At 44.1% G+C, this 10,635-nt stretch overlaps 2 protein-coding genes across 2 annotated transcripts; one reads left to right on the top strand and one right to left on the bottom strand.

The window, feature by feature from the left end:
• The first annotated feature begins 196 nt into the window (after positions 1-196).
• On the top strand, positions 197-6,060 carry lmf2a (lipase maturation factor 2a). The gene is made up of 14 exons (XM_047596158.1): positions 197-906; positions 1,525-1,778; positions 1,871-1,899; positions 2,114-2,307; positions 2,419-2,597; positions 2,701-2,845; positions 3,004-3,132; positions 3,216-3,321; positions 3,410-3,506; positions 3,601-3,783; positions 3,880-4,048; positions 4,417-4,528; positions 4,909-5,017; positions 5,159-6,060. The coding sequence occupies exons 1-14, from the start codon at positions 813-815 to the stop codon at positions 5,600-5,602; spliced, it is 2,244 nt and encodes a 747-aa protein (XP_047452114.1). The 5' UTR covers positions 197-812; the 3' UTR covers positions 5,603-6,060.
• Positions 6,061-6,063: 3 nt separating this feature from the next.
• On the bottom strand, positions 6,064-9,052 carry miox (myo-inositol oxygenase). The gene is made up of 10 exons (XM_047596159.1): positions 8,924-9,052; positions 8,741-8,821; positions 8,183-8,263; positions 7,633-7,795; positions 7,473-7,540; positions 7,213-7,322; positions 6,941-7,008; positions 6,790-6,839; positions 6,556-6,668; positions 6,064-6,473 (listed from the first exon to the last, which is right to left on the bottom strand). Exons 1-10 carry the CDS (start codon positions 8,939-8,941, stop codon positions 6,365-6,367), a joined length of 861 nt encoding a protein of 286 aa, XP_047452115.1. The 5' UTR covers positions 8,942-9,052; the 3' UTR covers positions 6,064-6,364.
• Between the last annotated feature and the right edge of the window lie 1,583 nt (positions 9,053-10,635).

Genomic DNA, 10,635 nt, shown 5'->3' with positions numbered 1-10,635 from the left:
GTCATCCCTCACAATACATGTACACAACACCTTCTTCTTAATAAAATACTTGTAAATGTTATGTCCTCTCTGCTTTATACAGATCGCAACTTAAAAAAAAAAAGAACCTTATGATTTCCCTTTTTTATATAATAAAATGAGAACAAGCACATGTGGTCTAATCATGCTTTTAAATTGAAACCAGCGTGTGTGCAGTCGGCCAAAAAATACAATAATTTTCAATTTATGATGCAAACAGAAGAGAAGAGAAAATTGTGTTTTTTGAGTAGCTTTCTGAGTGTTGAAATGTTATTTTTTTGTGTGTCGACGAATCCTCATAAGCTGACCTCACAGTAATGTTGTATGTTTAAATACATCTTTATTTATGTCCAAGTTTTTTAAAGTTAAATTTGAAAATTGAACATTTATTTTCCCTCTTGTGCTTTTTTACGCAGTTTATGATGCCTTCCCATAACGTGGAAAACAAATACGGAAAAACGCCTTTAAGCCATTAATAACGACATGCAACTTACAAACGGACTTTAAGAGTAATACATTCCTTTTGATTTTATCGTAAAATAGGTTCTCAAATGCTTCCGAAAAAAATATGCCAGAAAAAGGAAAAGGCCGTCGGAGAATATTGATCGGAGAGCGAACTGTGCATTATCCTATAGACCTTGAATGCAGCACATGGATCAAAGGAGCTGCAGCGACATCTTGAGGCCACTCGGGTGAAGTAATTCATACGCGTCCCCCCCTGGCTACGTTAAACCAGGTCCCAGCTTCCAGAATCAGGAACACGCAGCTACAAGTCAACCGAGTCCGGGCCAAACATGGGGGAAATCGTCCTTCCGCGGCGCATGTTCCTCTGGTGCATGGCGGTCATCTACATGGCGGCCTTTGTGTCCCTCTACGTGCAGATTCCAGGTGAGACTCTTGTTAGCTCGTTAGCTTTGGGGGGTCCTGCCCAGTCTTCCTGTCTTCCTCCTTCTCCACGCTCATACGTGGTGAGGAGGAGCCGCCTGGAAGTTTCTGCTCTCCGCACGGGGTTAACTTTACGAGCTAACATCTGCTGAAAAAGAAACAACCTGTTGTAAAGTTAGCACACACACACACCCGCTGTTATTATTTTTTTATGTTCATGATGCATTTTTGTAGCCCGGCGAGAGTCCACAAGACGTCGCCCACGCCTATATGTTTCAGGAAATCTATCTGGACTACATATCCAGTCACTGCTCCAACATATTATTCTAATGCATACTTTTAAACTCAGAATCAGAAATTTGGAAAACATTTGTCATGTTTTTGATCTTGCAACATGCACTTGCTGATAATAGAAAAATAAATTGAATTCCATTGCAGAAACTAGTTTCTATTAATTTTGAAGACAGTGCAATGTGTTTTTTTTTTGTTTTTTTTTTTTTTGTTTTTTTTTTCTTGCACTAGACTGCTTAACTTCAGATGTCTGAGCTGGTCTGTATCCAGCAAGATCCTGATCCTCATCCCAGTCTCAACTAAAGCCCCGATTTGTCTGTCTCTGTCTAGGTCTCTATGGCAACGAGGGGCTGCTGCCCGCCCGGTGGCAGCTTCGATACACCGGGAGCCCTCTGCTGGAGCAGCTCCTCGCCTCCCCTACCCTCCTGTGGTTCGGACCCCGGCTCGGCCTGGACACGCACGCCACCATGGAGCTGCTGTGTCTCGTCGGGGCGGCCCTGAGCCTCGCCGCCACGCTGGTGGAGTCTCTCCGGGACAGCGTGGTCTTTTTCTGCCTCTGGGCCCTGTACCTGTCCATGTACCAGGTGAGTCTGCCTTGGCTGTGCCCTTTTCTGCATCTGCGCATGTCCCCGTTCTCTCCTCTCGAGTCCTCACCGAATACTTTCGTGTGCCGCAGGTGGGCCAGGTTTTCCTTTACTTCCAGTGGTGAGTGTCTCCTTCATTCATTCACGCTACTTCTGCAAATAACAGCCGCTTGAAGAAGATGGTTTTGGCGGTTTATGGAAAGGTTTATGTCACTCTCAGTCCACTGATTGTATCCTCGTGTTGTTGTTTGTGTCTCGTTACCGTGCAACAGTGCTGTAGAGCTCACTCGCAATAACTGTTACTTGCCTCTCTTCCTTCCGTTAATATCATTCAGGGACAACTTGCTACTAGAGACGGGGTTCCTCTGTATCCTTGTCGCTCCTCTGACGTTAATCAGGGGGACGCGAGGCGTCAGGCACCACGATCGTGTGACCTTCTGGCTCATTCGCTGGCTCCTCTTCAGACTCATGTTCGCCTCCGGAGTGGTGAAGCTCACGTCGCGATGTCCCACGTGGTGGGGCCTCACGGGTACGTGAGCCGAGTCAAAGCGTCATTCATTCGGTCGTCACGGGCCGCTTAAGGACTGCAGGTAAAGCCAGGTTCATCTCGCTTGTCTTTTCTCTCGTGTCTTCCGAACAGCCCTGACGTACCACTATGAGACTCAGTGCATCCCCACCCCTCTGGCCTGGTTCGCCCACCAGTTGCCGGTGTGGTGGCAGAAGCTGAGCGTGGTGGGAACCTTCGTCATAGAGATCGCCGTACCCGTGCTCTTCTTCAGTCCGATACGTAGGCTGCGACTCGGGGCTTTCTACTGGCAGGTGAGGATGACTTCCTTTTTTAACCTCGATAAATAGTCCAGATTACTACTTACTAATGTTAAGTAATGTAATATAATCTATGTGTTTTTCTTTCCTTGGGCAGGTGCTGCTTCAAGTTCTCATCATCTTGTCCGGAAACTACAACTTCTTCAACCTGCTGACTGTGGCCCTCTGTCTGTCTCTTCTGGACGATCAGCATGTTAATTTCTGGCTCCGCAGGGGCGACAAGGACAGTGAAGGGACCAGTGGTACGACACATAACGTAAAATGGGAATAAATTCAGTTTGAGTGCATTATTATTTTACATTAAGGTCTTTTTTTTTTTGGAATACTACTTAATGCTGCTCCCTTGTGCGTGCACCAACTTTCTAAAAACCAATCGATCCCTGCGATCTTTTGTGTGCAGAATCAAAGCTGTGGTCGTGGCTGTGTTACCTGGTGGAGCTGGCCGTCTGGTCTCTCACCGTCTTTGGAACAATCGTCTGCTTCGACCTGCAGCTGGACACAGCTAAGAAAGGCGTCACATCCCGCACAGGTGAGCGCATGTCTTTGCAAGTGCAAGCGTGCACAAATTGAAGCTGTAATTATCTCAATTATTTTTTTTTCTTTTTTTTGCAGCATTCACATTCCACCATTTTAACCAGTTCCTGAAAGCCGTCACCATCCCTTCCGTCTGGATCGGTGTCCTCTCTCTCACCTGGGAGATGGTGACGTCCATGTTCAGGTATGCGTGTGTGTAACCTTTTAAGTCGCTCATTTTGGAGTTGATAAGACAGAAGTAAGTTTATTGTGTGGGTGTTTTTTTTTCCCAGGTGTGCTTGTGTCTCTGGTTTCCTGAAGAGGTTTTGGGGAATGTTCCAGTGGTCCGTGTTTGCTGCAGCCACCGCCTCAATGTTCGCCGTCAGTCTGGTGGGTGCGGTTTGAAACGCGGTCACGCGCGCAGGTGAACGGCATCGGGGAATCAGCGGCGTTTCCTCAACTCTGGCGCTTCCTTGTCTTCCAGGTGCCGTTCACGTACATAGAGTACGACTCTCACGCCAGGCTGTGGCCGGCCGTGCGCGGGGCCTACGAGGCGGTGAATCGCTACCAGCTGGTCAACTCGTACGGCCTGTTCAGGAGGATGACCGGGGTTGGAGGGCGGCCTGAGGTCGTCATCGAGGGAAGCTATGACGGGGCCACGTGGACGGTGAGCGAGAGAAAGTTAAATAGATAGATGATGATTTAAATTGACTGCAGTGAATAGACTTTATCTATATTTTTTTGTTTGTTTTTTTTCTCGTAGGAGATCGAGTTCATGTACAAGCCAGGAAACCTGAGCGCGCCTCCGCCTGTGTTGACGCCTCATCAACCCAGGCTGGACTGGCAGATGTGGTTTGCCGCTCTCGGGACCAACACGCAGGCTCCGTGGTTCACGAGCCTGATTTACAGACTGCTGCAAGGCAAAAGAGACGGTGGGTCAGAGCAGAATGTTCGGAGCGCTTTTTTGCTTTGCTTTTTTTATCTAGAGTTATTAATCAATTTTTCAAAAAGCCTTGGCCGTTCGCTTAATTGACGTTGATAAAAGTGAATCAACCGTGTTAGCTCCAATACCACTTCCGTGTCAAGCTGTTGATTGCTATCAAAAAAGTTTGCAGACTTGCGAGACTGCCCCAACTTGAAAAAGGACGTTGTCAGGAAATCCACTGAAAGTTTTAATCCAACTGAGAGCATTCTCCGCCTTAAATTATTAAGCGTAGAATTACTTTTCCGAAACGGCCTTTTTTCTTTTTTTAAAAGTAAGAACAAATGCCTCTCTTATGGTTTGCCTTGTGTCCTGCAGTGATTGAGCTGATCCAGTCGGATGTATCCAAGTATCCGTTTCACCAGCAGCCTCCCGCCTTCCTCCGAGCTCACCGCTACAGATACTGGTTTACTGAACCCAACGCTGACGGGTCAGTGCTCTCCGCTTCTCACTCTCTGCACTGTACACGGACTTATTTTAATTACATTTTCCAGTCATCTCCAGCAAAATGAGTGAAGTTTCACGTTTGTACAATTTGACAATTTTAAGTTTGCGTAGTCTATCCTGTAAAATTGTAGAGGAGGATCAATATTAGTTTTTGAGGCGTTGGTACTGAGTATAATCAAATATGAAAAAAAATGTGTTTCTATTTTATTTTAACTCCTCCGTGGACCTCCTAGGGGTTGCGGACCCCCTGTTGAAGTCCTATAGCTTAGCACATAGAAAAATCACCTTTTATTTATCTTGCATGCTTGTTTAAATGTGCAGGAAACAGCGAGTGAACACATGTCATTTAATTATTCCTGGCAGCTCTTACCCTCAGCGCTGGTGGAGGAGGGTCTATGATGAGGAATTCTATCCCATGGTGCACCTGGGCAGCAGCTTCCTGGAGGGCATGCTCAACCAGTACGGACTGAAGGTAAACGCATCTTGAAAGTGATTTTCTTTATTCATAAAGATTTAATCCAAAACACAGGAAAAAGGATGTCTCGTAGTCCATTTTTATTTTACTTTTTACGATTCAGTCCATAGATGTTATTGGTCTCTTGTTTGTCTGCAGGACAAAGCGCCTCCACGTCGTTTGTCCAACACTCACATCGCCCGGGCCGTGAGGTGGGTGCGCTCTCAGGTGAGAGGTGTCCCCTCCCACACACTAATCTGGACCCTCATCGCCTGCAGCGCCACCCTATGCTTGCTCCAGGGATTGCGAAACAGGAACAAACGCGCAGAAAGGACCCCACTTAATTATAAAGAAACTTGGAACGAACACACGGAAAACGCGTCCGATAGATTTTTGGACCACGGTCGGAAGTCAGATGGACACCAGGCAAAAAAGGAAGAGGAGGAGGAAGAGGAGGAAGAGGAAGAAGATGAAGATGAAAATGCTGCAAGTCAAGAGGAAGAGGAAGAGGAGGAGGAAGTGGAGGAGGAAGAGGAAGAGGAGGAAGAAGAGGAGGATCACAGGAGGGAGAAAAAGAAGAGAATCAGAAAGAGAAAGTTTTGAAAAGGATGCAGGTAGACTTATCACCAACCGCCTTTATAATATATCACCTTAATGACCAAAGAAGTTGTTTGTGTATATTTGAGTTTTCTGAACAGCCACTTTTTTTTCCACCCTGACTTTACTGCACTACATAGTTGAGCTCTGTGTCCTTCAATCTTCTCGGAGCACTTTTAATAACGTTTTAAAGTCTCTGTCGTTGGTTCTGATGGACTCATCACTCCAGTCTGAGAAAATCATGCTAAAAAACAGAATGTGGACTTTAAAATATAATGTGGGCTCTGGATTGGCCACGTAGAGATAAAGAACGGATCCGTTAATGTTACAGTGCCGGTTACTTGTTGTATGTTTTCTTGCATCCTGCTGCATGTACTGAAACGAGCACTACTTTTTTTTATTTTCCACAAATGTGTCCTTTTTTCTTTGTTCATATTCGTATGAATAAAACACAGAGCACTGTAGTATTATTTTTAAAATGCCTTTAAACAAATTAAAATTAAATAGATTTGTTTTATGTACATGCTTTATTGTTTAAAGTCATAATCGACTAGAACCATCGGTAAGCACAAGACATGATTCACATTTTTCGGGGTTATATGCCGAATAATATGGAGTAATATGTTTACAGGAGGCACTAAGTGCAGCTACAGTGTTACGATAAAGCAGCAAGATGAGTTCCACAGCATTTATAATCACGTCTGATTATAGTCTACGTCAGATTTGTGTCAACACGAGCGTCGCTGTTGAATTTCTTTGTCGCCTGTTTCACCACCGCAGTATTCCCGGGCAGTACTTGTCGATCAGAGACTGGTAGTACGGCTTCAGCTCGTCCACGTCGGGCAGATCGGTGGTCTTTGTGTACAGGTCGAATTTGCTGTAGAGAGAGCAGACGGGTGAGTGTCGGGGTCAAACGTCTCGACCTGGACGTTTTTTTTTTAAACATGCCAGACTCTCACTTGAACTCTTGGACCCAGGGCAGCATGCGCTTGTCTTTGTCGTTGCACAGGTGCATGTAGTCTCCATGCGAGTGCCACGGGTAGAAGGAATGGAAGCGAATCATGTACAGGCCCTGAGGAGTTAGAAAACGCTCTAGTCACGACCTCGGGTTCAACAACTTCCCCTCCGGGGCGTGTGCCAACTGTTGCCCTCTCCAGAAAAATAAATATAACAACCATTTATTGGCGGCTCACCTCCTCTGGGATGGAGCACTCGTTGAACTTCATGACTCTGTAGAGATATTCTGAAGAGAACAACAGTGCAATATAATAAACATAGGCTCTTCAGAGGCGGCACGCGCGATTTATGCAGCAGAGGTTGTGTGTGGCTGGTGGTTGCTCTTACCATCGTGGCCCCAGGACATGAGGACGTTGTCAAGGCCGCAGTTTGGTGTGTAGATCCCATATTCAGTACTAATGGGAGAAATAATAAACCGGATTAACTATGTCTACGTGTGACAACAAGGCTAAATCACCAAGGGCCGAGCCAATTTTTCCATTCATAAAATCTTATTGGCGGTTAATGGGGAGGAAGCCTAGCTGAATCTCGCAGAAAAATATAAAGAAATATCAAATATCCTTTTACATTTGCAACAAAAAACTGTGACGGTAACCCACTTGTATTCTGTGTTTCTGTCGTCTGGGTTTTCCAGGAAGGTGTTTTCTCTGAACACTAAGGAGTTTTGAAATTTGCAGCCCACGGGGAAAGTGTCGCCCACTACTGCCCACTGCAGAACACACGCACACACACACACAAACAGAGCTGAGTTAGAGTGAGTTATATATATAAAATAAATCAATGGGAATTATAAATCTATCATTGAGACCATTAAGAAACCAAAAGAAATAATAATAATTAAAAAAAAGAGTACAGCCACCTGGGGTTCGTCCCACAAAGCCATGATCTTCCCAACATCATGGATCAGACCCACCAGCTGGAACCAGTCTGGACAGAGACAATGGATACAAGACACATTCCAGTCTTTACACAAAGCATGTGTGTCTCTTTATGTCTCTCTGTGTCTCCCTGTACCCCACCTTTGTCCGGGTGAGCCTGGCGGATGCCTTCGGCGGTCTGGAAGGCGTGGAAGGAGTTGGGGAAATCCACGTCGGGGTCGGACTCGTCCACCAGCTGATCCAGGGACATGATGGCGTCCATCATCCCCATCTGAGCGTGGCTGCATCCGGTCCATTCAGCGTGCTGCGCGCAGGTAACAACACAGTCACAACAGCACTGAGTTTTTTTATCTTAAACTTTACAGAGACCCCAGCAAGGTCTCCTCTGGGTCACGCTTAAAAGACATGAAAGAGTCTCTGGAAAACAGGAAAACAGTGTTGAGTCCAGACACAACATTCATTGACTCTTTGGCTTTCTTATCAGGAGACTCGATGACATCTATTTGATCAGTGTGACAGGACGAGACAAGGTTCAAAAACAAGAATGCACAAACACAAGCATGAATTAGTGAAAGATTCAGAAAAATCGCTGATATCTGACACGGACAGAGAAAAGAAGTCAAAATATGCATGGGATGAGCAGGTATGTGCTTATTTGGAGAAAATTTTGAGAATTTCGTTCGCTGCTCACTTTTTTCTTCACAAACTCCACCGTTTGTTCTTTGTGCATCAGGCTGTATGTGCTGAAGACGCGCTGGAACAGACTTCCACTCTGAAAAACAAAAATACAAAAGTACCAGTTACAGGAGTAACAGCATGGGACATCTTGTCTTGTATGTTTGCAATGTACACAACCTTAAAACTTTTGTGGCCAAACTTGCTAAAACTGAGATTCCGGTTGAGCGGATCAAAGGGCTAATCGGTGCAGGTCGGAGAGCAGAGTTCCCCTTCACTGGCAACAGTTCAGGTCATTTAACTCACACTCTGCATCCCTGGCTTTCATTATGAGCGTTGGGCTAAATAATCCTAGATCACCCGTGAGATGCGCTTTTTTTTTACATCATTATTTCAGTCAGAAACAATGATGTCAAAAAAAAGTTGTCTAGACTCACAAACTTTAGCATTATTTGAAATTTAATTTCTACTCTTCTACCATAACGACCCCATTACTGTCATATACGCCTGTTTCTCACATCTAAATTCACCCATCAAATACGTGGAACCATTAAATAAGTGGAATTTAAATTACCTCAAAGTTTCTGTAGTCTTCCTTGTCCTTGCTTTTACTCTTGTCCAGATTTGGACGATATGCCAGAGATGGATCTGGACCCTGCATTTAAAAAAAAATAAATAAATATAAGAATAATTTCTACCAAGACTCATGACACATCTGTGCCTTTAAAAGAAATAAATAAGCAAAAATGCTATTTACAATGTTGATGAGCCTCATGGCTGACAGATGAAGTCTTAACAGCTGGTCGTGATGTGCTGATCCTCCGGAGCTCACTGACCTTGTCCCTGCTCGTATATATACTGTGCGGTCCCAGCTGAAAGAGTAGGTCCAGTCACACTTTAACCAAACCTCGTCTAATGGGGTACACCGCTTTGAACGTTGGCCTTGTGCGTATTTGTACGTCAGCACATTACCTGTTTGGGCTTATGTAGAATGATTCAGTGGTTCTTTGTTAGTTAATTTAATAATGAGTAATGGAGACGGACATTTACACTGATTTGCTGGTTTATTTTTAAAACTTGCCCTATGCTTTTGAAACGATGCCGTCTGACGAATGCTGTTGATTTCTTTCTTTTTTCTTTTTTTTTTAAATAAAACCACACACAAATAAAGCCAAACCAGTGCTTCATTTGTGTTTATAATTTTAAGGTTGAACATTCCCTGACTGTTCTAAGTATGAAATGTCTTGGCCATACAGACCCACACGCACACACACACATTACATAAATTTGTTCAAACAAGTGTCAGTCAATGACCTGGTCACTTCTGGTCACCAGAAGTCTTGTTTGGCAACAGTCCCAGAAGGTCAACCAGCTTTGGATTGGATCTGAGAGTAGATTACATAAAAAATGTGTAAGCAGCACTGTCTACATTCATTTGATGCAAAATGCGTTTGAATTATACATATATTTTTTGTGTTCACTCACACACAAGCCTGATAAATGGTGAGAAAACATACGAAGTTTCCACTAGTTTATTGATTTTATTTATTTGTTTGTTTTTTTTAAAGGCAGGCAGGGATGTGTCTGGGGGGTGGTAGAGACTTGGACCAAGTCTGAAACCTGATTGGTCAAATTAGAGGCCACCAAAAAATGTTACAGCTTCAGCTGAAAAAGGCACTTAATTTAGCATATTAAAAACAATATCTTTATGTCTTTGAAGTTTTTTTCGGGGGCGGTGGCTCTTATTATTATTATTATTATTATTATTATGATATTATGTACTACTGTACTTGACAAGTATAGCAACATGTGGTGTAGCACGGGTATGGTAGACTCCTCTAGGCCAAGTTGTCCTCATCTTAGCTATATACAGTGCAGCAGTATGGGAGGAACCTTCACAAGCTGCAGTTCCTTAAATGACCACTCGAGGCTCCAAAAGTCTCCATAGACCTACATTTTAAAAATGTCCAACTTTACAGCATGTTTACAGCCTGGTTTCGGGCCTCTATATCGAATTTCCTCATTCATGACAGCGGCACGGCTAATCATTTTATGTCTTGTAACTCAAATTATATCAATTTGCAGAGAGACTGGACAGTCAGTCACAGGTGGCCAGCTGTCTGCCCCAGATAAACTCGCCCTCCACCCACCGTTTAATTAGCTGGAAGCTAAGCCGAGCCATTTCCAATATGGTGAATGTGCTAGAGTCACATCTGAGCAAGTCTGTCTATCTTTGTCCAAATCACCAATAAGTGGAGAAACATTTTCCAGAAACGATTCCGTCTTGTTTTTGCTTTTTGATAGTGCAGTCAAGGATATGTATCTACGCAAAGTTATTATATCAGTCGGACAAATGTTGCCGTTAAACACTGTTCAAAAAATAATTCATGCACATGACAGGACATCTGTCGCTTTAATCAGTCTTTTTTGTCTGTCTTCCTTTTATCTGAAACATCTATAATCTAAAAG

This window comes from Mugil cephalus, chromosome 10 (genome assembly GCF_022458985.1).
Source record: "Mugil cephalus isolate CIBA_MC_2020 chromosome 10, CIBA_Mcephalus_1.1, whole genome shotgun sequence".
Lineage (NCBI taxonomy): Eukaryota > Metazoa > Chordata > Actinopteri > Mugiliformes > Mugilidae > Mugil > Mugil cephalus.
This window is presented reverse-complemented; position numbering and strand designations above follow the sequence as displayed.